This window comes from Gymnoscopelus braueri, assembly GCF_963280865.1.
Source record: "Gymnoscopelus braueri genome assembly, chromosome: 23".
Taxonomy (NCBI): Eukaryota; Metazoa; Chordata; class Actinopteri; order Myctophiformes; family Myctophidae; genus Gymnoscopelus; species Gymnoscopelus braueri.
Window position 1 is genome coordinate 13,151,860 of NC_137625.1, and position 24,876 is coordinate 13,176,735.

At 43.9% G+C, this 24,876-nt stretch overlaps 1 protein-coding gene across 4 annotated transcripts in view; it reads right to left on the bottom strand.

Moving 5' to 3' along the window:
* bltp3b (bridge-like lipid transfer protein family member 3B) overlaps positions 1 to 24,876 on the bottom strand; it is a 56,666-nt gene that overhangs the window by 17,065 nt on the left and 14,725 nt on the right. For all 4 annotated transcript variants that reach the window (XM_080421020.1, XM_080421019.1, XM_080421018.1 and 1 more), the window contains exons 3-15: positions 23,004 to 23,042; positions 20,933 to 21,024; positions 19,954 to 20,143; positions 18,617 to 18,757; positions 16,031 to 16,198; positions 13,356 to 13,533; positions 12,196 to 12,279; positions 10,091 to 10,255; positions 7,941 to 8,050; positions 7,682 to 7,823; positions 6,072 to 6,265; positions 3,233 to 4,009; positions 384 to 1,087 (exon numbers count right to left, since the gene is read on the bottom strand). In XM_080421020.1, the coding sequence (XP_080277146.1) occupies positions 384 to 1,087; positions 3,233 to 4,009; positions 6,072 to 6,265; positions 7,682 to 7,823; positions 7,941 to 8,050; positions 10,091 to 10,255; positions 12,196 to 12,279; positions 13,356 to 13,533; positions 16,031 to 16,198; positions 18,617 to 18,757; positions 19,954 to 20,143; positions 20,933 to 21,024; positions 23,004 to 23,042 (2,984 nt within the window). The remainder of the gene's footprint in view (positions 1 to 383; positions 1,088 to 3,232; positions 4,010 to 6,071; positions 6,266 to 7,681; positions 7,824 to 7,940; positions 8,051 to 10,090; positions 10,256 to 12,195; positions 12,280 to 13,355; positions 13,534 to 16,030; positions 16,199 to 18,616; positions 18,758 to 19,953; positions 20,144 to 20,932; positions 21,025 to 23,003; positions 23,043 to 24,876) is intronic.

Consider the following 24,876-nt stretch of genomic DNA (forward strand, 5'->3'; position numbering starts at 1 on the left):
TAACCACTTTAGCCCTGTTTTATACATAGGCTATTTGAAAATAGCCGATCTACAAGCTCACAACGCGTCGCTTCGCGACGCGTTGTGAGCTTGTAGATCTGCTATTTTCAAACATTTTAGTACTTTTACTTTTGGTACTTTAAGTACATTTTGATGCCAATACTTTTGTACTTTTACTCAAGTACATTTTTAATTCTGGACTTTTACTTGTAACAGAGTATTTTTATATTGCAGTATTGGTACTTTTACTTAAGTAAAGAATTTGAGTACTTTTTCCACCACTGCTTGTAGAGCAGCTATTTTCAGTGAGCGCTCGTGTGCAATTAAGCATTAATTAATTATTAATCAGGTGTTGACTATAATGAGGTGGAGAACATGAATACCTGGAAGCGGACTGAGACATCTTGGCTCCCGCGGACTTGTCCTTGTCGCTCCAGTCTTTGGAGGAGAGCGGGTCCGAGAGGGGGTCCAGCGTCAGGGTTTTGGAGTCCAGTCCCCCCCCGCCTCCATCCACGGACGCCTCCCCCCCCCCGTCCTCACCGCTCCCAGACCTCCCGCCACTCCCGGCCAAAGTCCTCTCCTCCAGCGAGGCTTTCCTGTTCGCGTCCGGGCGGGTGGGGACGAGAGGGGCGGGGCCATGCTGCTGCTGCTGCGTGACTCCTCCCCCTCCCTCGGCGGACCCCGCCCCGCATAACAACTGGTCCACGGTGCACGCCGCCGCTCCCCCTTCCCCGCCGCTGCTCCCGCTCCCCTCGCTCGCCCTCTCCCCCGCGGGGGGGTCGCTCCCCGCCTCCAGGGTCCCTCGGCTCTCCGACGGGGAAAGCTCGGAGCCCAGCGGCGAGCCGGGGGGGCCCTCGGAGGGCTCGGGCGTGGGCTTGAGGAGCAGGGACACCTCGGCGCTCTTCAGCAGGAGGCCCAGGCACACGCCGAAGGGCTCGAAGGGGGGGTCGCCGGAATGCGGGGAGGAAGGGTCCTTGCAAGCCTCCCGCTTGGAGCCCATCTCCTCCAGGTCCTGCTGCAACGTCTGCTGCAGGGCTTTGATGCTGCGCTGCAGCCGCATCAGGAACACGTACTGCCTGTGGCTCACCTGCGCGCGCGCACGCACACACACACACACACACACACACACACACCAGGTGAGAACATTAGTCCAATAACTCCAATAATTAGAGAACATACAGAAAAGCAATGACATTTAACCCATTAAGACCTGAGGCCGCTTCTAAACATTTTCTAAATCCTAACAGTTTTTCGGAAAATTAAAAAAAAAAAAAAAAAATCACGATTTTTCAAAAATAGCAGATCTACAAGCTCGTAGCGCGGCACTCGGTGCCGCGCTATGAGCTTGTATATCTGCTATTTTTGAATAGCCTAAAGAAATCTAAAAGTGACACAGATGCGTTCCAGGTATTAATGGGTTAATTTTGCTAATGGAATAATAGGTTTGGTGATGCATCGTGTCAACTATTTACAACTTCACACAAAAAAAGAAATATTTGTCATTCTTTCATATCATATCATATCAGTTTAGTTTTTGACTGCTGGGTAAAAATATTAAGTCATTAATACATTTTGCACTTTTAAAAATGTATTTTATAATTTTATTTAGAGTAGCCAATCATTTTTTACAACTTTTTCCCCATATTTAAGACATTATGCCAATTAAATCCTCCCCACACATTGCTGTGTTGTAAATGCTGTTGTATCCTCACTGGCTCACCTGCCAGTGAGGAGGACCCACCGGGAGGATGTAGCTCCTCTCCATCCTACTCCTCCCGTTCAACACCCCCCCCCCCGCTGACAGGCTTCACCCCCTAGCCTAGGAGTCACTAGCACCACCCTCCCTGCTCGGCTTCGCTCCCCCGAATACGGCCAATTGTGTTCGTATAGATGCTCGTCCAAACAAGATGCACCGCGGCTGATTCAAACCCCTAGACCCTAGTGGTGGTGAGCAGGTACTTTACCCCCTGCGCCACCCGAGCAACCCATCGTTTTGTACTGTACAATTTTGTGCTTCCAAATTTCTTCCACGGGATTAACCCATTGAGACCTGAAGCCGATTCTACATGTCTCCTAAATCTCAACAGTTTTCTGAAAATCGTATGTTTCTATATCAGTGGGTGCTCAATCTTTTTCATGTCAAGCACCCCCAAGATTATATGTATTTGGCCGCGGACCCCCATCAAAATATTTTGTTCCAGGGACCCCCCCAGAAGCAAAGATTTGAGTTGACAAATGTTCACTTTAAAAATATATATATTCAAAGATTTGCACCCATTTTCACGATTTTTCAAAAATAGCAGATCTACAAGCTCGTAGCGCGGCACTCGGTGCCGCGCTATGAGCTTGTATATCTGCTATTTTTGAATAGCCCAAAGTGTAAAATAATGCTTTTTTTTTAGCTCAAATCTAAAAATGACACAGTTCCAGGTCTTAATGGGTTAACAAAGGTTAAAATAATTGCTATTTGCAGCCCTGATATGATGTGGCAATGCAGGATTGAGTAACAAAGTGTGTGTAAAAGCTAATAATGTGTTAGCATGGGAACCATGGGAACCTGTGACACACACACACACACACTTTCACCAGCTGATGCTGTAAAGAAGTATGAACCGATCAACATCTGTGAAGAGACAGGAAGTACTGATAAGTGCTCTTACCCAGTGGTGGAAAGTAATTAAGTACATTTACTTAAGTACTGTACTTAAGTACAATTTTGAGGTATTTGTACCTTACTTGAGTATTTCCAATACTTTTACTTCTACTCCACTACATCTCGGAGGCAAATATTGTACTTTTACTCCACTACATTTACTTGAAAACTTTAGTTACTAGTTACTTTTCAGATATAAACTATGATATTATAAAACATACATTAACCACTTTAGCCCTATTTTATGCATAGGCTATTTGAAAATAGCCGATCTACAAGCCCACAACGCGTCGCGATGCGACGCGTTGTGGGCTTGTAGATCTGCTATTTTCAAATATTTAGTACTTTTACTTTTGGTACTTTAAGTACATTTTGATGCAAATACTTTTGTACTTTTACTCAAGTAAATTTTTTATTCTGGACTTTTACTTATATAGCCGATCTACAAGCTCACAACGCGTCACGATGCGACGCGTTGTGAGCTTGTAGATCTGCTATTAACAGAGTATTTTTTTATTGCAGTATTGGTACTTTTACTTAAGTAAAGAATTTGAGTACTTTTTCCACCACTGCTCTTACCTGAGCACTCAAGTGTTTCTGGATGTGAACCAACGCGTGAAAGTCCGGGTCTTTACACGAAGACAGCGACGAAGACGAGGAAGACAGGTTGTCCAACGAGAGAGGCTTGTGGAGCCCGTTGCTGGGCGGCGGGGGCGCCGTGGAGTCGGTGGCGTAGTACTCCTTCAGACGCCGCTTCCTCTGCAGCCGCCCCGCCGTTTCCACGGAGGCGCTCCGGGACATGCCCTCGGAGAGGGACGCCGCCCCCCGCACGACGCCGCTCCTCAGCCTCTCGCGGTGCCGGGCGTGTCTGGCCGGCTGACACGCCCACACGGCGAGGGGGAAGGAGTCCACGAAGGGCTTGGGCCGCCCGCGGCCCCCCCGCGAGCCCTCGTAGTCCACCCAGAACTGGGCGAAGTGCGTCGCCCACAGGTCCGTGTCGGCGGGCGACTTGAGGGAGTCGGAGCCCATGCTGGGCGCCACCAGGCCCCGGTAGATGTCGTGGAGCAGCGTGTCTTGCTCGTGGGCGTGGCGCTGGAAGACCGGGTGCAGGAGGGGGAAGGCGGGGGGCGAGGACGGAGAGGAGGAGGCGGAGGAGGAGGAGGAGGGAGAGGAGGAGGAGAAGGAGGTGGAGAACAAGGGCTCGTCGTGGAAGGCCTGCAGCAGCGCCTCCAGGTTGGAGCGCGTGCAGTTGGCGGCGTGGCGCGTGTTGGTGGCCACCATCTCGGACGTCTGCACGGAGATGGAGCGGGGCAGGTCGGCCGGGTAGGCGGGGTCCTTCTCGGTGGGGACCACCAGCTGCCGGTGGGACGCCGAGAGGTAAGGAGGAGGAGGGAAGTGAAGGCAAAGGAGGCAAAAAAAAAGAGAAGAAAAGAGAGGAAGTAGTTAGTCCAGTGGTGGAAAAAGTACTCGAATGTTTTACTTAAGTAAAAGTATCAATACTGCAATGTAGAAGTACTCGGTTACAAGTAAAAGTCCGGAATTCAAAATTGACTAGAGTAAAAGTACAAAAGTATTGGTATCAAAATGTACTTAAAGTACCAAAAGTAAAAGTACTAAATGTTTGAAAATAGCAGATCTACAAGCTCACAACGCGTCGCGATGCGACGCGTTGTGAGCTTGTAGATCGGCTATTTTCAAATAGCCTAGGTATAAAATAGGGCTAAAGTGGTTAATGTATGTTTTATAATGTAATAATTTATATCTACAAAGTAACTAGTAACTAAAGTTTTCAAATAATTGTAGTGGAGTAAAAGTACAATATTTGCCTCTAAGATGTAGTGGAGTAGAAGTAAAAGTACTGAAGATTGGAAATACTCCAGTAAAGTAAAAGTACCTCAAAATTGTACTTAAGTACAGTACTTGAGTACATGTACTTAGTTACTTTACACCACTGAGTTAGTCCTGTGTTGACGCATAAGTCTCTGTATAACATTCAGCCACTAGATGTCGCACTACACTCCAAATCATAACGCCTCTATGTACTTATTTCAGGAGGCCAAAGGTGGAGGTAGTACCATTTTCCCGTTAGACAGCAGACCCCCCCCCCCCTGTTCTTGTACATATTTTTTTCCCCTCTTTTTTATATTTTTTGTTGTACATAGTGTTATATATTGTTTTTGGCTGTTTATTTTGTAATGATATTTGAACTGTGGTGCCTATGAATTAAATACCAAGGCCCTCATTGGAAACAAGTCCGCAAGGACTTTTATGAACGGACCTGTTAGACAAAGTATTTTAAATGTAACTGTGCTGTTTTAAAATTTTTTGCCTAATAAAATATTCAATCAATCAAAAAATTTCTCTGAATCATGCCATTGTGACATGTTGGCTTCCTCCAAGCGTCTGTTAAGGAAAAACCTTCCCCAACTAAAAACGGAAGCAATGGATAATGGTCGCTGTCAGCTTACAGTGGAAATCTTACTACATAAATCTTCTCAACATCGCCTTTAAATATGCTATAACCATAGATACTGTATAAATGTATACAGTAGAGATGGGTCACAAGAGCCCTACTGTACATCTGTGTTCAAAGCAACCTACTATTGCTATGGATATTGGATACCATAACAAAAATATCTTCATATGGAACTAACGTGTCACTGAGGAACACGTGGATTCATTACTGCAACATGCATGTATGCGCACGTGTGTACCCGTAGGGCAGGGAAAGTAGTAGTACAAGCATGTTCTAGTGTGCGGTATGTGTGTAATGTTTTAAAAGTGTGTCTGCCTACGCAGTAAAATCCTCAGTGTTCAATGACCCATTTGTACCTCAGAGAGCGTACAAAAGGAACCAAATGGACCCGTAACCGTTTGGTTCCATTTGTTCACTGTCTGAGTTAAATTAACACTCAAGTGATATTTTAAAGGTTTAATGACATTCGCTTTTACACCACATTCAAAGTCTTTGTCCTGGTCCTTCAAAAGTGTACAAAAAGTTTTAAGTGAAAATTCCATTCCAGTGATCAATGGCAGGTGTTTTTCTCTCACATTTCTAAAGCCTTTTCAACTGCAATGAAAAAATAAATCTTTGCCTGCGGGTGTCGCTGGTGAGGGATTTTGCCTGTCAATCATCGCCTCTGCTCCGCCCCCCCCAAAGGAAAGGATAGGGGAGGGGAGGGGCGAGGAGGAGAGTGGGCGGGATTATTCGACAGTGACCTCACTGTCGAAGGGCCAAGCTCAGATTACTTTTCAGCCTAATTATTCAGAAAACCCCAGACCACAGAAAATCCACTGAATGTTTTAAGTTCAGTTTTTTTGGGTGTAATTGAGGTCATAAAACCCCAAATAAAACATTGAAAATAAAAAAAGTGAAAATGAATGTCATGATACCTTTAACGTGCGTGCGTTTACATACCTTGAGCATGAGGCCGTCGACCTTGATGTCGACGTGCTCGTCGATTTTCTGGGAGTCGTCCAGTTTGTACAGCGCCATGAACTGCTCCAGGCTCTGCCGCAGGTCCAGAGCAAACAGGTTGAGCCACACCAGGCTGCGCGGGTCCAACACCAGCTGCAAGGCGTTCAGCTGAACGTACAGGTTGGGACACGGGACTGCAGCGAGGAGGACACAACCAAACGGATCAGATCAAGCATACATGAGGGGAACGGACACATTAGGATTTTGGGGCGGTTAGGTAGTGGTTTATTTAGTTAGGACAGTCTAGAGCATTGGTTCTCAAAGTGGGGTCCTTGGGGGGGGGGGGTTCCAGGGGGTCCCCAGCTAAAGTAGTAAAAGGAGGAGTTCACCCAAAAAATGACTTATTTTCTATCAATTGCACACCCCATGAAGCCTTGAATTCATGGATTTATTTTGGTTTTTGTGGCATTCCTAAGCCAATAATTTGATGACCGGGTGTGTATCCGGTAGGAGACACAAACAATCTACTTTGTGTCTCCTACCGGATACATTAGCCGGTAGGAGACGGGAATCAAATTATTGGCTTCGGAATGCCACAAAAACCAAAATAAATCCATGGATTCAAGGCTTCATGGGGTGTGCAATTGATAGAAAATAAGTCATTTTTTTGGGTGAACTCCTCCTTTAAATTGTATCACAATAATTTTAACCACATTATCCAATTATACGTTTGAATTTACTCTTCTGGGGGTCCCTGGCACAAATGATTTTCAAATGGGGGTCCACGGCCAAATATAAATAAATGTATGGGTCTTGGATATGAATTATTTTTTAGAACCATTAGTCTAGAGAGGTAGGACGCTGAGGGAAGAGAGGAGGGAGGACACGCGACACAGGGCCTGGCCGTAAATGAACCCGCCGTACTTGGTCAAGTGTCCCGGGTGTCCCTTTCTGACACAGAGTAAGTGCTCTAGTGCCATGTTTAGACGTGCGCAGTAGTCTAATATAATATCATGTAAAAATCCCACGGCATCGATAATGTGACGAGTAGGGGACGGAATGCAGGCCATGTAGACGCAACATCGAAATCAAGGCAATGTAACCATTAACCACTTGAACCCTAGAATCCCTATTCCGGGGGCGGAACATTCGCAGAAAATAGCCGGTGCAACAGGATTTGTCGTAGGGGGAAGTGCAGAGCCGACGGTGCAGACCTCAGGAGAGAATATGGCACAAAATAATATATCACAGACAGATGCAGGATTAAAATGCAAAAGCCCTTAAAATCACTTTCTTTAAAAGTGTCCATTATTGTGGCAAGCAGCCTGCACAAAGAAAGCACATTCTGTACATAATGCATTTTAAATAGAAGACATCCTGTACACTGTAGAAGGGCTCTAAATCATTTCTCAAAGAAAAATATATGTGGTTTTGCTTGCTTCAGCTCTATCAAATAATGATAGAGCTGAAGAATTCATTTCACATGAAATATTTAAGCTGAGCCCACTCAAGTTGGTACAACCACTTATAGTGGAAGAACACAGACTGTGTCAGTGTCAGTTACTGGTCTTACAGGGGACTGTGTCAGTTTGTTTACTGGGATGTCTTACTGGGGAAGTCTTTTCCATCTGGGAAGTAGTACTCTGTGAACTCGACATGGATGGCGGGCATCTCTGGAGGAAGGTAAAGAGACTTCTTATTGCACGAGATCATGGCCTTCGGACTGGAGCGACGCTGGTCTGCTGTGGACACCTAAGAAATGAACGCACAAGCACACAATGAAGAGTCTCTCCTTGTGCTTGTGTGTGCGTGCGTGCGCGTGTGCGTGTGTGTATGTATGTATGTATGTGTGTGTGTGCGCACAAAGACCTGATAGATGCTGAAGTCGGCTATCCTCAGGACCACAGAACTGGACATGAGCTGAGTCTTGGGGCTCTGAGGGGGACTGAAGGCTGAAGTGGAACTGGTGCTGATCTTACCTGAACAGAGAGACAGACAGACAGGCAGATAGACAGACAGACAGACACAGAGCGACAGAGAGAGAGACACACACACACACACACACACACACACACACACACACCGAGACAGAGAAACAGAGAGAGACAATGACATACAAATAGAGAGATAGAGGGACAGAGGGACAGACACAGACATGCAGATAGTGACAGAGGCAGACAGACAGACAGACATACAGATAGAGATATATGGAGATATGAAGATAAGGGGACAGTAACATGAAGACAAAGAGGAGAAAGGAGAGAAAGGGAAGAATCAGACCAGGTGGAAAGTGGTGGGACCAAAGAGACAGAGAAACAAGAGTGACAAGTTCAACTGTCCAATGAGAGCCCACCGTGCCTCGCCAAAGGTGTGCACTGCACACTGCAAAAACCCTGAGTGTCAAGTTGAACTCTGAGGGTGTAAAAATTGACTTTTATTGTCACTTTCAACTGTTTATTGTAGCTAAGAGATGTGTAAAGACCTTTCAAACATCCTCTCTGCTGTTTATACCACAAATTTAAGTAGAAATATAAAAAAAATATAGCTGGCAATGTAGACTAACTAGTTTCTCTCATAGATCATGTGGTTTCCCAGGGCAATGGTTAGAAATGATGGTGGTGTTATTGTTTACAGCACTGGTTAAGAAAGTGCGGTTCAAGAACCCCCGGGGGTCCTATGAGGGATTCCAGGGGCTCCGCTGCAAAAAACAATTTGGGCTATTTGAAAATAGCCGATCTACAGCACCAGCTCCCAGCACGTCACAATGCGACGCGTTGTGAGCTTGTAGATCTGCTATTTTTGAAAAGATGCAGACGAATCATCTGTTATGGGGGTCCCTGGCACAAAATCTTTTCAAATGGGGGGTCCATATCCATTTGGGGGTCCTTGATTTTAAAATGTTTGAGAACCATTGGGTTTACAGGTCCACTTCTACACTCTCAGAGTTGAATTAACGACGGAGGGTTTTCCTCTGTGCCTCACCGCACCGCGACGTGCGCACCACACACACCATGTGGTACCTGGTTCTAGACACCAGCAGCACTGGGCCGGAGGCGCCATCCACTCGGCCTCCCTAAGACCTACTCCTTCTGCGTACGCATCGTCCTTAAGGGACGCTGGGAGACACAAAAAACCCACAGGGGACCTGGTAAGTGCTGTGTGCTGTGTGTGTGTGTGTGTGTGTGTGTGTGTGTGTGTGTGTGTGTGTGTGTGTGTGTGTGTGTGTGTGTGTGTGTGTGTGTGTGTGTGTGTGTGTGTGTGTGTGTGTGTGTGTGTGTGTGTGTGTGTGTGTGTGTGTGTGCGTGTGTGTGTGCGTGTGAGAGAGAGCTAGAAAGGCACGGTGCATTAAACAGGGTGCCTGCAGACATCAGGAAGTTAAGGCTTTTTAAGTAATTGTAAATGCCACCTACTAGGAAATGTAAGACCACAACTTATTTTAGGGGAGGTCCGGTGGCACAGTGGTAAAGTACCTATCCACCATCGCGGATATCTAGGGGTTTGAATCCACCACTGCATCCGGCTTGACCGAGCGTCTTACAGGAACGCAATTGGCCGTGTTCGAGGGACGGAATCCGGGCAAGGAGGGTTCTATGTTTTGTTAGCGACTCCTACAGGGCTGGGACGGTGCCTGTCAGCAGGGGGTGTTGAACGGGAGGAGTAGGACGGAGGAGCTACATCCTCCCGGCGGGGGCACCTCACTGGCAGGTGAGCCAGTTGGATAGAAATGTTGGATCAATTGCCATAACGACTAAATTGGGGGGGGGGGATCATTGGCTACTCCAAATTACATATCGATTTTTTAAAGACATTTTAAGGACCTGCTGACACCCTGATAAAAAATTAAGTAAGTCAATGCAAAACAAGATGAGTATCGATTACACCTAACGGTGTGTGTGGGTGGGTGTGTGGGTGTGTGTGTGTGTGTGTGTGTGTGTGTGTGTGTGTGTGTGTGTGTGTGTGTGTGTGTGTGTGTGTGTGTGTGTGTGTGTGTGTGTGTGTGTGTGTGCATGTGCTGGTACCATGTTGTGGGGAGCTGCTCTGCGCGGTGGGGCTGTCCTGCTTGTCTCTGAGAGCCGTCTTCAGCATGTCCACGCTGGACTTGAACTCATCCAGCAGGCTGCGGGCCCAGGTCTCCCTGGACTTAGTGGCTTCACTGTAATGCATCCAATGAAGACAGCTGTCACCTGGGCGAGGTGGGGGGGGGGGGGGGATTAGAGAGGGGGGCGAGGGGACAAAGACAGTGAGTGAGGGATTTTTCAGGATTAAGCCTAATTCATGCTTTCGTCGCACGCTGATAATGGAAGAGAATATCCGACCTACAAGCTCACAAAGCGTCGCGTGGTACACAATTTGTTTTTGTTACCACCGCGTTCTGGTTTCGTTGTCCTCATAAAACACAACAAACAATGACAGGCGCGAACACACTCAGAATGACGAGGTCAACTTTTTTAGATTTCTGCAGCTTCGTAATTTTGTAACGTCATCTTTTCCAAATTTCCCATCACAACCACCAGATTCCCTTTTAGACTCTATTTTAAAACTTGACCCGTGTTCCAAAGGGGTGATTGGGTCAGTTTACTCTTTATTAAAGTCATTTAATTTGGAACCACTAACCTTATTAAAAAATCAATGGGAGGGAGACTTGGGGACACAGATCTCTAATGATGTTTGGAGGGAGGCCTTGGATAGAATACACTCCTCTTCAATTTGTTTAAGACATACTATCATCCAGTTTAAGGTTCTGCATCGCCTCCACTGGTCCAAAGTAAAACTAGCTAAATTTGTGCCTGACATGGATCCAATATGTGATCGTTGCAGACATGATCAAGCCACCCTTGCACATGCATTCTGGTTTTGTCCAAAGTTATTCACATTCTGGCAATTAATATTTAAAACCTTCTCAGAAGTGTTAGAAGTGCCCATAGAACCTTCTGCTTCTATTGCAGTGTTTGGAGTTGTTCCACAAGAAAGAGATGATGTACAACTTAGTCACCAAGAAAGAAATATGATAGCCTTTGCATCCCTTTTGGCTAGGCGTCTGATACTGCTTAAATGGAAAGAAAAACTCCCACCAACTTTCAAATCATGGGTTAATGATGTTATGCATCATTTGACTTTGGAGAATATTCGCTACTCCACAAGGGGGTGTGCTCTGAAATTTTACACCATCTGGCAACCTTTTTTAACATATATAGAGACTGAAAGCTGCTGACATTAATGACCCATAAATTGACCCCACTGAATTTGTTTTTGTATTATATTTTTTGTGTATATATATATATATACATTTTTTACTTCATTTAAAATCTTTCTTTAATAATATATATATTCTACTGTGTATACTTTATTTTTATTTTATTTATTTTTTGACTTGTTTTCATTTTTCATTGCAATTGTGTCTTATTTTTCTGTATAGAGCACCGAAGTCCTGACGTCACTCGTTCATCCCCAGGTTTGCGGAAGTAATTTCTCTATGGAGAATAACATTGGGTCATCTTAGAATCGTCTCATATAAGAATTGTGGTCCAAAAATAAACACCGCGTGTCGGCGTTATTGTCAGGGAGGAGGTTCTGTATCGTTTATGATAGTCAGTCACTTATATTTGATAAAGTCTGTTTCTGGCGAAAATTTAACTAATTCGGCGGAAGTAACATTAGCGTTTTCTCACCGTCAGTTGATGCTTCATATCCATAAGAGTCAACCCGCCGGGGTCATGTGTTTATTTTTGGAACACAGTTCTTATTTGACGCGATATTCAATACGTCTATGGGATTCAGAACGGGGGTGGAAAACTGCAAACCAGGTAGACAAACAAAGGATGTGTAAATGACGTCAGACTTCGGCGGTCTATTGTCCTTTGTTTTAATGGTACAAGGAGAAACCAGGGTTGTGGCTCTTTCGGAGCGGGAACTTTGGGGGGGTGGGAGGGGTAACATACATTCACTGTTTTTTGTATGCTCATTATTATAGACCTGTATGTGAAAATATAAAATAAAAAAACCTTGAACAAAAAAAATAAAAGAATGACGAGGTCAAGTTCTCTCTTCTTTTATTTCTCCAGACGTTTCTGCTATCCGAGCCTTCGTCTGTGTGTTTGTGGTACAGAACGTCGGAATGTCCTACCTGCTCTGTGGAAGGGGTAGTAGTCCAGAGTGATCACACTGAATGACAGCTGCATGGCTCCACCCGTTATCCTCTTATTGACCACTATACAGAGGACAGACAGAGAGAGAGACAGAGAGAGAGAGAGAGAGAGAGAGTGAAGTCTGGCTTCTTTCGTATTGAAGTGTTTTACAGAACAAAGAATATAGATCAATACAGAGCGATTTCAAAAGGTGACCACACCGTACGTGTGTGAGTGCGTGTGTGTGCGCGCGCAAGGGAGTGAGTCACACAATATCTGTCACAAGGATCAAAGTAAAACAGCTTTGTCACTCTTGTCATTCTGCCAGTGTGTTATTGGGAGGGGTTGCTGGTTTGAATTCTGTCATGTCATGTCCATATTTATGCCTGTGAATCTCAATCTCCAGTGAATCTTCCTCCATTAAAACATACACCCAAACACAACATTTACCACACACTGCGTGTGTGTGGCTGTGTGTGTGTGTGTGTGTGTGTGTGTGTGTGTGTGTGTGTGGGGTACAGTATCATGTAAACATTTCTAATGCGTGTTATTTGTAACTTGTCTTTCTTCCATATTATAAAATTATGAATTATGTTGGGTAAACAATTTCAAGATGTCTTTTCAGATAACATACATGCAGTAGATATCGTCTCCGTCAGGTAGAAACCTCATATGTCCAAAACTTACTTTTCAGGATTCAAAATAAAAAAATAGCAAGCTCGAAAGAGCTTGTAGATCTGCAACTTTTTATGCTTTTGTGTGACGCTATTTAGTACGATCAAGTAGGGCGTTCATTTACGAAAGAACACAAAAAGTTAGAATATGGAGATAAGAGGTTTCGGCCCGACAGCAACGATGTATACTGCCATCAACGGATCAATAGATGACAACAAGTATGTGAGTTGTGCTGGCAAACCCATTAAGACCTGGAACGCATCTGTGTCACTTTAGATTTCTTAGGCTATTCAAAAATAGCAGATCTACAAGCTCATAGCGCGGCACCGAGTGCCGCGCTACGAGCTTGTAGATCTGCTATTTTTGAAAAATCGTGAAAAAATATTTTTTATATTGTTTTCAAAAAACTGTTAGGATTTAGATTTTTTTTAAAGAATCGCCTCAGGTCTTAATGGGTTAAGGTTATGAGGTTCCCAGCGCGTACCTTTGTCCTTGGCGTGGGTGTCGTCACAGATGTGCAGGTCGAGGTGAGTGATCTGCAGGTGGTGGGAAGTCTCACACACGTCGTAGGCGCTGAACAGCTTGGCCATGTTGGCGTTCGGGTCGGCCGCGGCCGCCTGCTGGGTGCGCACCTGCTGGGCCGACGGGGCAGGGGACGGTTCCTGAGGAACGCACAGACAGACACACACACACACACACACACCACATGCACATTAGGCTGAGAAAGTCACTGTATATTGTAGATTCCACTATTAACCCATTAAGACCTGAGAAGATTCTAGAAATGTCTTCTAAATCCTAACAATTTTTTAAAAGAAAAACCCACATTTTTTTTCCTCGATTTTTCAAAAATAGCAGATCTACAAGCTCGTAGCGCGGCACTCGGTGCCGCGCTATGAGCTTGTATATCTGCTATTTTTGAATAGCCTAAAGAAATCTAAAAGTGACACAGATGCGTTCCAGGTATCAATGGGTTAATGATATAAGCAGAATTTGAACAACTTTCAATCTGGCATCCCTATTTTCTGCATGTGGTTTGTAGGCGCACATTTTCAAAAAAGTTCAGACGATTTGTGAAAATATCCAATCTACAAGCTTGTGATGCGTTGTGAGCTTGTAAATTGGCTACACACACACACACACACATATTGCATGCTCTGTCTCAGTTGAAGGTAAGAAGTGTAAATGAACTATGAACAATCCCTCCAGCAGATGGCGTTCCACAACTAGCTGAGAACAAATGATGCCCAACAGGGATTTGAGGCTGTATGAGAGCTTACAAAAACACTCATGTGTTACCTGTGGGTTTAAGAGCTACAGACAGGACACATGCAAACAGACAGAGAGAGAGAGAGAGAGACAGACAGATAGATCAGATAAACAGACGGAGCAGACGGAAATGACATAGAAAGAGACATAGAGTCAGACAAGAACAAAATGTGACTCAGACTTGGCACTCTCTCTCTCTCTCTCTTTCACACACACACACACACACACACACACACACACACACAGTGGATTTAGGACAGACAGAGCAAGAGAGAGAGACAGAGAGGGACAGAGAGGAAGGGAGAGAGTGAAATGAATGAGATATTTGTGAAAGGTTAACCACTAAACTACCATTATATTTCATCGGACGCAATCACACGAACATATCAGATCTGCGAGCTCACAACCTGTCACATCTGCGATGCATTGAGATCTTGTGGATTGGCAATTTTTTGCTATTTCTCAAAATGTGTGAAATGTTTCGTTTGTAATGACATGACCAAAATAGGGAGGTCCGTTGATCGGCATTGCCGGCTCTTTGGTGGTCAGAAATACTGTTGATTCTCAAGTGAAAGCTGCCGTCAAGATAGCTCAATTTGTCTTCGTCAAACAGACCTCAAATCTCTCATTGCCTGGGACACCAGGTTCAAAGAGGTCAAGAGAGTATAACAACGAGGACAGGAGACATTTAGTATAACAGGATAGATGGTTTCTTACAAGAGGGTCATTCTTTTAGAGGCATTTTGACCTCTGCAACACACTTGATCAAGTATCTTGGCTTTATTCTTTATGGCATAATATGCTTCAACGCGTTCTTCATCCACATTAATGCCAGTATTTATGTTATTACTGCTGGATCAGGTAAATTGATTCTCTAGCCTACTCCATGCTATGGCATGCTGCTTATGCTTATGTGTCTCTGTAATGGTAAAGGAATGTAGGTCAGGACGCAGTAGCCTGTGAGCAGTTTTGTCAGTGGCATGTGTAGTTATGTTTAATAAAACAACAACAAGTTTATCTCTCTTAGTAGCGTATTGGGACGCGTGTGTTCCGTCTGTGTTTGCATGATGCATCAGACAGCGAACAAGACAAGAACTTTAGGAGCGCCTTGCTGATATTCTGTTCGGCAGTTCTTGCACCTCCAAAATTTAATTAGCCCTACACCTCCGGTAGCCGAACATCACGTGTGATCGGTCAGAAGTTCAAGGTGGGTATGATTTATTTTGCTTCGTTTCCGCATTCTGGCCAAGGCTTGATTCCGCCAGCAGTGAACAATGGATTGTTTTGAAGAGAGGTTGGCTGAGGTTATGAGGTATAAACATTGCTATAAACCCGCTGAGAGGGACCATAAACACAGCCTGTCACAAGAAATGGCAAAACCTCTGTGACAAATTTACCAAAGCACGTCAAGGGGTGATGAACACGAGTGGAGATCCAGGTGGTAAAACCACTGTTCCATCTCTGTTCACAATGCTTCATTCAGTGTCAGTAAAAAGAATCGCTAACGTTTGCAAATCTTTGATCTGAATCAGAATTTAGGATCCATGAGACAGCCATTTAAACATTTATTTAAGTCCCACTCCTCCCAAAATCAGTTTTTTTCGTTCGGTTAATGTCTTTTTGAAGCTTACCCGTGAAATTCCCGGTAGTTTGTTGAGCTCTACATATCTCCAAAGCATTAATATAGAGTTTTACAACTAACTTCATTGCTTCATTCAGACGTAGTTTCGTGCCTTTGCCACGCACCGACAAAAAGCAGATCTACGAGCTTACAACGAATCCCGCCACCGAGCTTACAATGCATCAGTCTTATGGAAGACAGCCTGGAATCGGTGTGCGACCGAGTGCGTGCATTGACGCCGTGTGCGAGCACCCCCCCGGTGCGCGTACCTGGTCATCTGTGGCCTGGCTCTTCCTCTGCTGGGTGGACTTCTCCATGGCCTCACTTAGGGACTTGGCGTACTGGACCATGGCTTTGAGCTGAGAGTCCGTCAGCACCCACAGCAGGTCGTCCAGGATCAGAATGAGCTTGGAGGCCACCACATTACAGTCTTTCATCTGAAACATAACCGTATCACATACAGTTTATTCATTATTCAACTGCAAATTAGGTTTATTGGCAAAATTCACCAATAGTCAGTTGTAATTAACAAATCAAACAAGAACAATTGTAACAGCTCAACACAACTAATATTACAAGTTGTTTCTCCAAATTCAACACAAAATGCCACTACTATGACTACTACAGTCTCAAAATTATCCAAACCCTTCATGACAAGCATCTTTAGTACTTCGTAGACCACCCTTTTGCGGTTATAACCATTCCTCATGTGCAATGAACCATTCCTTATGTGCAATGGCCTCCAGTTCATTAGTATTCTTGGGTTTGCGTTTTGCAACCGCCTTCTTCAAATCCCACCAGAGATATTCTATGGAGTTCAAGTCAGGAGACTGTGACGGCCATTCTAGAATGTTCCAGGACTTGTATGAACACAATGCTTATAGTACGTTCCTGACTGGCTATCGTTAACTAATGTTATGCTAAACTTGTTTGGACGGCTACCTACGAGATAATACTAACCAACCAAGCTTTCCGTACATGTCATGGTTTAGTGATATGGGACATTATCGGCAATACTTCAGTTTTTGGTTCAGTTGTGCAGCCAGCCAATGATAAACGCCTGATTCAGCTGTGCTACAACACAATGAGTTGGAGGCACAATGAGCCTAATTATTTTAACATAAGAGCCCTTTGTGGCCTTTTATGAAGATGAGACTCGATTTTAAACAGATGTGTAGTGTGTATTCATCTCAGGATGGCCATGTGTGTGTGTGTGTGTGTGTGTGTGTGTGTGTGTGTGTGTGGGCATGTGTGTGTACGTGCATGTGTGTGAGTAAAGCGTCCTTGCTTGTTGAACCAGCAGGGCAGCTTGCTTGTTGAAGCTGCCCTGCAAGCTGTTGCATGGCACACATGCACAGTAAAAGGATCTTTGGTCCGTGGTTCTATCTGCGCACTCTTCAGAGTTGAATTAACGCCGAGGGTTTTACAGTGTATTAACTAAGCGTCCACGTGGTGGTGGTCAGGTATAAATAGATCTACCGTACACAGCGTGACTATACAGGAAGCGTTGAAACTTTTCTAAAAGAACATCCACAGGCCAACACTGAGCAGTGTGTGCACAGTGGTGGAAAGTATTTACTCAAGTACTGTTCTTAAGTAAGAGTTTGAGGTACTTTTATTTTACTTGAGTATGTACATTTCTCAGAGGCAAATATTGTACTTTTCACTCCACTACAATTATGTGAAAACTTTAGTTACAAATATAGATTTTGGATTATTACAAAACATACATTAACCAATTAGTCTGTTAAAAAATAGCCAATCTACAAGCTCACATTTTGAGAAATTGTGGAGAAAAAAAACATAAAATGGGATGCCAATAGTTTTGTAAAATTTGAAATACAGGACTTGAACTTGTAACAGAGCATTTCTACATTGTATTGCTACTTTTACTGAAGTACAAACTTGAGTACTTCTTCCACCACGGGCTGTGTGTGTATGCATTACAACTGTCAGCGTGTCTGGCTTCCTCTCTGCTGAATGGAAGCATTATGAGGGGAAGTGTGTTGCCTCAGGCTGTGTGAAAGACTCCCACACTGGAACTAAAATATCAAATGTCACCTCCCATCACACTCCTGTTCTAGTGGCGATACAAACGCATAAAAGGATCGTTTTAACCTGGATTGCGCAGCCTGTGCGTGCGTGTCGCAGCACGTCACGTTCTGAGCTTGTAGATCGGCTATTTTCAGTGTACAACTAAATATAAGTTAGGCTTTAGGGATAGGGTTAAAAATGCAAAAAAAAATACGGTAAAAATGGCGTTTATAAAATTGCTTTCCTACTATTTGGAAAGTCCTCGGAAGTAATAGTAGTGCAAACGTGTGCCAGCCAATGATAAAAGCATGATTCAGCTGCACTGCAACAGTCTGAGGCGCAGTGAGTCTAATTAGTTTAACACAAGAGCCTTTTATGAAGATGAGACTCCATTCTAAACAGATGTGTAGTCATCTCTGGTTGACCACACACCAAATGTCCCCACAAGTATAGTAGAATTTGAAAGGAGGACAATCTTCCTGATTCTCACAAGAGAAATGGTTGTTTTATGGTTGAAAAGGATTTCTAGAGATCGGCTTACAATTAGGAAAAGATTCAGATAGGTGTCAGGGTTAATTTAAGGTTAAGTTTTAGGGGGTTGGTGTTGATGTTTTTGCCTGATTCATACTTAAACGCGTGCCGGTATTGTGTACCGAAAATAGCCGATGTACAAGCTCACAACACGCTGCAGCACGGCACGGTGTTGTTAACCTTAAAATGTCATGAATAAGATCACTGTCCTAAAATGATGTCTTCACAAGTGTAGTAATACAAATGTATGTGTTTGTTTGTGCGTGCGTGCGTGCTGTGTGTGTACCAACCCGTCTTTTGAGAGTAACTCTGATCTTGGACTGGTTGGTTATAAGGCGGATGGGTGCGCTCAGCATCTCATGCTCGGCACTCTGGATGGCGTCGGCCTCGATGCGGATCATCTGCCAGCTGATCTCCTTGAAGGTCAGCATCTGAAGCACACAGGTGCACAGAGGGTCATCATGGTTCAATGAATCCACAGCCCAAACCTGTACAACTCATTGAGTATCATATTTGCGCTTCCTCTTGACATTTCGATTGACCGCTCCACAAAACCAACCAATTTACAATGTAGGCATTTATCAGACGCTCTTATCCAGAGTGACTTGCAAGGTGCAAGATCACAGTAAATGACATGAACCCTAGTCAACAAACAACAGGGTAAACGTTCAGATAAATATAGACGCACAACAATTTAATGCTTCAGTTCAAAGTAACCAGGATGCCCGGTAAACATCCAACTTAGCATCCGTCTAAACATGCTGTATATAAATAACATTCTTAGCATTCATGGACAAGCAAACAGTGTATGTCTTTCCAAATAACAATCATAGCACATTTGAACAAGTAGCCAACATCTAGCTGCGTCGTATAACAAGCATCTTAACCACTTAAAGGGACTACACCATGAATTCTTACTTTTCCTTCTTTTTTGTGTGTTTTTGGTCTCCCCTACCTCTCTTCCATCCTAAAAAATACCCCAGTTTGAACACTCAGGCTTTCACAGCAAATCTGGGGTTTTCTGTAAATTGGTCTCAAAACAGGCCAAACTGATTTGGTCCCTGACGTGACGTCACGTCAGGGAACAATTCCTCCCGTTTTTCAGTTCAATTTTTTCTTATTTTATTTTTTTACTTTTTCCACACAGAACCAGGAGATTACATGCATACAAACTGGCTCAATAGCGCCCTGTGCCAAACAGGACAATGTGGTATTGCAGGTGAAAGTGCTTTATAAGCCAGAGAGAAGTTAGTTGGAATGAGTATATCTGAGGCTTGATTTAGGCTCAAACCTTTTGAAAAACGTTTGAGGGACATATAATATATATATATTAAATATTATTATTATTATTTTAATTCATGGTGTAGACCCTTTAAGCCCTATATACTGTAGTTTCTTGTATGACTAACAGTGAAAATAGCCAATAAAGCCAATACAAGGTAAAGCCAATACAAGCTATATATGATATATATAGCCATTAATATCAATATGACCATGTATCGCCTATAATGACATGCCCAAAATAGGGACGCCAGGTTGAAAGGGTGTTAAGAGGTGATACAAGGAAATGCTGTGTGGATGAGAGAAGGCCTGGGAAGGGGGGTTAGCGTGAGGTGGCGGTGTGTACCTCTCCTCTCTGGGGGTCTTGGATGCGCGTGAAACGCAGGTCGCTGATGCTCCAGCTGGTGTTGACGCTGTACACCTGCAGCTGGGAGAGCTCGAAGGACGCGTTGAAAGCCTTGGCACTGATCCGGATCACTATGGAGTTGATGGACAGAGATATGCCCTCCACTACCTTCTCAGCAAAGCCGTACTCACTGCGCGGGGGGGGGGGCAAAGAGGGATAGAGACGGAGAGATAGAGGGGCGGAGAGAGAGGAGGAGGAAGAGAGGGTGAGAGAGACATGGGTAGGAACAGAAGTTTCAGTTCTGTGACATACAATGATAATCGGTGTTTGAACAACAACTCAGGGTATGCCACTGTACAAATAGAACTGGAATATGAAATCATGATATGTATATGAGACAGCCCAAGTTCGATTCTGGCTTGAGACTCACGCTGCGTGTCCTTCCAGCCTCCACCCTCAAGTCTATTGTCTCTCTACTGTCATTTCTAAACAATGCAGGAAAAGTTCTGTCCCAGAAAATAAATGAATATATGAGATTATGTGTTCAGCGTTTTGGTTGAGGAAATCGCAGCATACTGCGAGGTCTCAAACCAAGCTGAAAGTAAACAGCCCAGGGTGGTCAACACTGTGGCGATATATGCATAGTTGAGTATCACGATTATACCTCTCGTAAGGAATTGTATTGATTTAGATTTAGAATATACTTTTTTGTGTATGTTTTGTACACATGTTAACCACTTAAATCCTATCTACTTCATAGACAGGGGTCGATCCTTGGCCCACTCCTTTTTTCAATCGACACCAAATGTCTTCACCGGAGATAGCCCATCTGTTCACAACACACCACTTGTAGATATTGCTACTCCTATTTTTGCCAAATGCTGGCCAATTATGACATGCCCAGAATAGGGACGCTAGGATTCATGTGGTTAGGGGCATTGCATTATGCGTGCAGAAGCATAACATTGACTTTGCTCACCTTTGTCCTGAGGCTGTTGCTATGGGAGACGGGCCGTTGGGTGGGCGGGGCTCATCACAGGTACTCATGTCCATCACCACTTTATCCAAAGTCTGATGGCCAGAGATTGAGCGACAGAGAGAGAGAGACACATGAGACCAGCAACAATCTATTGCTTCTATAGGGTTATTGTTCTTTGACTGTCGGTTCCAAGAAGCCAGCTTTGATATCTGTAGTTTGAAGAACATTGATATCATGTGCATCTTTAACGAATGGGGACAGCAGTGGCCTAAAGGTTAGATGAGCACCGAAAAGGTGCAATCCTCGAGACTGGCATGAAGAATCTGGGCGTGGAAGTGAATGACCAATGACCATTGACGAACACTCACCGTGACTCACCGTGACCTTTCCTTCAACACCCACTGTTTCAAAAGACTGCCATTCCGGCAGTCTTTTGAGCATGAGCAAGCGCCCGCACATGCACCGGCGTGCACGTGCATGCCCGCGAGACTGTGTTCCCCGAGTTTCAGAATAGTTTTTGAAAGATCAAACGCGTTTCAGAAGCCATAATCAGCATCACGCTGACACACAGACGCAAATGAACAATGCAAAACTAACTAAGACTAGAATTGCAAATAAATCCACCTTCGTTTTTGTTTTTCCACCATCACATCTGTTGACATGCTTTCTATAATCCTACCTTTCTTACTTAGCTTCTATAAACCAAGGCATTCCTTGAAAAAGTTACAAAGATTAAAACTAAACAACTTATGCACACGTTAATCTAACCAAAATTAATCAAACATCAAACTAAAATGGAATATTTCATAATGATGGACTGAACGTGTCTGTGCGCACGTATCATTAAAATAGCGTTCCCCGAGTTAAAATAATCACCACTACATCTCTGGTCATTACTACTTTCAGCTCAGCAGTAATCTTTTCAATATGATAAATAGCTGTGTCATCTTACCTGTCCCCTGCCCTTTGCACAAAGCAACACACAATACTTCAATAGCCTCACCATTGCTGAAAGTGTGATAGCTCGTATGGTGTTTTATCAGTCTCAAATTGTTTCAGGTAACCCTCCCTCAGGCAAATGGAATAACCATCGACACGAGTACTATTGTCTATGTTCTGTATCTGTATGATACATTGCTATTGTATTATGCTTACATTTTGTGTTCCGACATCATCAATAATTCATGAAAAGAACCTGTGTGTCAACCTGTTCTCGTCAAACCCGGCCAAACCGGGACGGCTGGTTACCCTACTGTAGATAACAATAGGTGCTGGATCGTATAAATAGCAGCGGGACAGAGAGAGCTCTTCACCGAGATGGGTGGCAAGATGGAACACGTCTTTGTGCTTCTGCTGTTCTTCTCCAGTAGCCTATGCACTGGGAATAATAACACCTACCTAGGGACTGGGACCAGTTTAGCCGTCTGCCAACCAGACACCTGTGCTCTAATCAGCGAGCTGGCGGCCTTGAGATGAAGAAGATGGAAGCCACGTCTCAGGCGCAACGTTCCCTGACAAACACGGCCGTGGTGCAGCTGGAGGCTGGTGACAGCGTGTGCGTGTACGTGTACGTGTACGTGTACGTGTACGTGTACGTGTACGTGTACGTGATGCTCCGAGCCCACCGCCAGCTCTACGACGACAACAACTATTACAACTGATTTGCTGGATTCCTGTTTTTTACCCTGTGATTTAAAAGAGTCCTTCACCGCGCGACAGATTATGATGAGTATTGAGTAAGTTATAACGTAGGAGTGTACGCAGCTCATTCGGTCTGTCCAGTTGCAATAGATCCATTGTCAGTTTCTAATGTTAACTGTATTTGTTCTGTTTGTAAAAGCTGGGTTGTAAAACTGTCAAACTGGGCATTTTCTGTTCCTTGTCTGTATGCATCTCCTAATAGTTTTTTTTTTACTTGCATGCATCTCTGTAGTTTGTTTTATACATGTACTTTTGACATATTTACTTTGAGTGAATTATTATTATTTCAACAATCAAAGCTGTTAATGACAACAAACATCCAGAGAAATAAATGAACACTGGTCTTGCGTGAGCGCGTGTTGAGACTTACCAAAGTGATGGGGTGTGTCTTGAGCTTCGTCCATGGTATCTGTCAACACAAACAAGGAAGGATAATGAGTCTCTAGAGTAGTGGTTCTCAACCTGTGACAGTGAAGTGACATTTAAGGAATTTTAAGACCTTTTTAACACATTAACTGCCAAGACCGTAGTCCTACGGGCCGTTAAATCCAACTGTTAAGCGCCGAGACCGTAGCCCTACGGGCTGCGGTCTTTTCGCGCATGCGCGGTCCGGGTGCACTTTCGGAATTTTTTTGATCCACTTCCGTTTCCGGTTTGATGACAGGAAATAGAATTATTTGGGATCCGGTTTTCACGATCACGCCCGCTCCCATTCTACAGACGAAACTGAAACTCAATTCTCTTCCTGTAGTTTTTTCTCCTCGCATTTCACTGTTTAACGTAATCCGCTCTAACTCAAACATGGATGCCCCGTTTGACACGTGGTTTTCACTGGGAGATACAGGGAGATCTCGCGGATGTAAACAGACTGTGTAGCGCTCAATCTTAAGGATTTTAACAAGATCTATGGCGACATGAAAAAAACAAAAAAACAACAAAAACACCTTGGCACTGGTGAGTACATTATGAGATTAGCCCTTGGCAGTGGATGTGTTAATACCTTAAAAAAAAAGAAAAGAAAAGAAAAAAGACCATTACGGCATCAAAAGTAATCAACAAACTATACTATAAAACATGGTCAAACATTGGCCAAATTGTCAAATAATATGAGAAAGAGGCAAACATTATGAAAATAGTACATCTACAACGCTTCCAGTTTCACTGCAGCCCCATTCATACTTTGTCACACAACGGTGTCACGCGCTGAAAATAGCAAATCTACAAGCTCACAACAAGTCAGAGATGCGACGCCTTGTGACACCTTTGTAGGTCTGCTATTTTTGGTGCATGATGCCATCGAGCAACGGAGCATAAATTTGACATTTGAGATATTTTCGTCTTCCGAAAACAGGAAGGAAACAGGTAAATTGAATGTCTGTTGATGAAATTCCCAAAATACAACTGAATGCAATTAAGGAGTGAATCCATCAACTGAATAATTGTTAAACAGACAATTAACCAAATACAATTTTGGTAATCAAATAATCCGTTTTGTGATGTATCATGGTGTCAAAATGTCTATATGTGCTATATACAACTAAACAGAAAAATTGGAATGCGTTTGCCTTTGTTCAATATTATAAAAAGGAAAAGTTATGACTGTTGGGTAAACATGAGATGCCTGTTTGGGGTCAGATAACTTAAAGATAATGATTTACAATGTTGTACTTTACTACCTTATTTTACCCGAAATTAATCACAGATCAACTGAACAACCGGGAAAAGAAATCAAAATATTCATTGATTATGCAAATAATCATTCGTTCCTACACTGCTGCATTTGCACTCGGAGGGACTTAAATCAAGTTAAAAGATGAAGGTGACTCAGGGAGTGACGTGGAACAGGAATCAATGGCAGTGTAACTGGCATCTGAAAAGAAAACCGCACTCACACACGCCATTAATCCAACACAAGCTGCCTCTGACTCAGGCCTTTGCCAAATTAAATAGCATTTACTCCCAAAAAGGAGATTAAGGACTTATGTTAATTCGGTACGCCTTTCACTTGCAGGGCCTCGTTTCTCCAAAACGCCATAAATTTCACTCAAGAGCAGAAACGTAGGCGGGGATTTGTAGAGGTTAATTGAATTAAAAACACACAATGACTGACAAAAATAAATACCACCAATTGTCTGCCAAGAGGACGAAGGCTGTTTTTAAAGTAATAGAAACTCACCAAAAAAAACCTCTAGAACAGTGGTTCTCAAAGTGGGGACCCCCAGGGGTCCTTGGGTGAGAGGGGG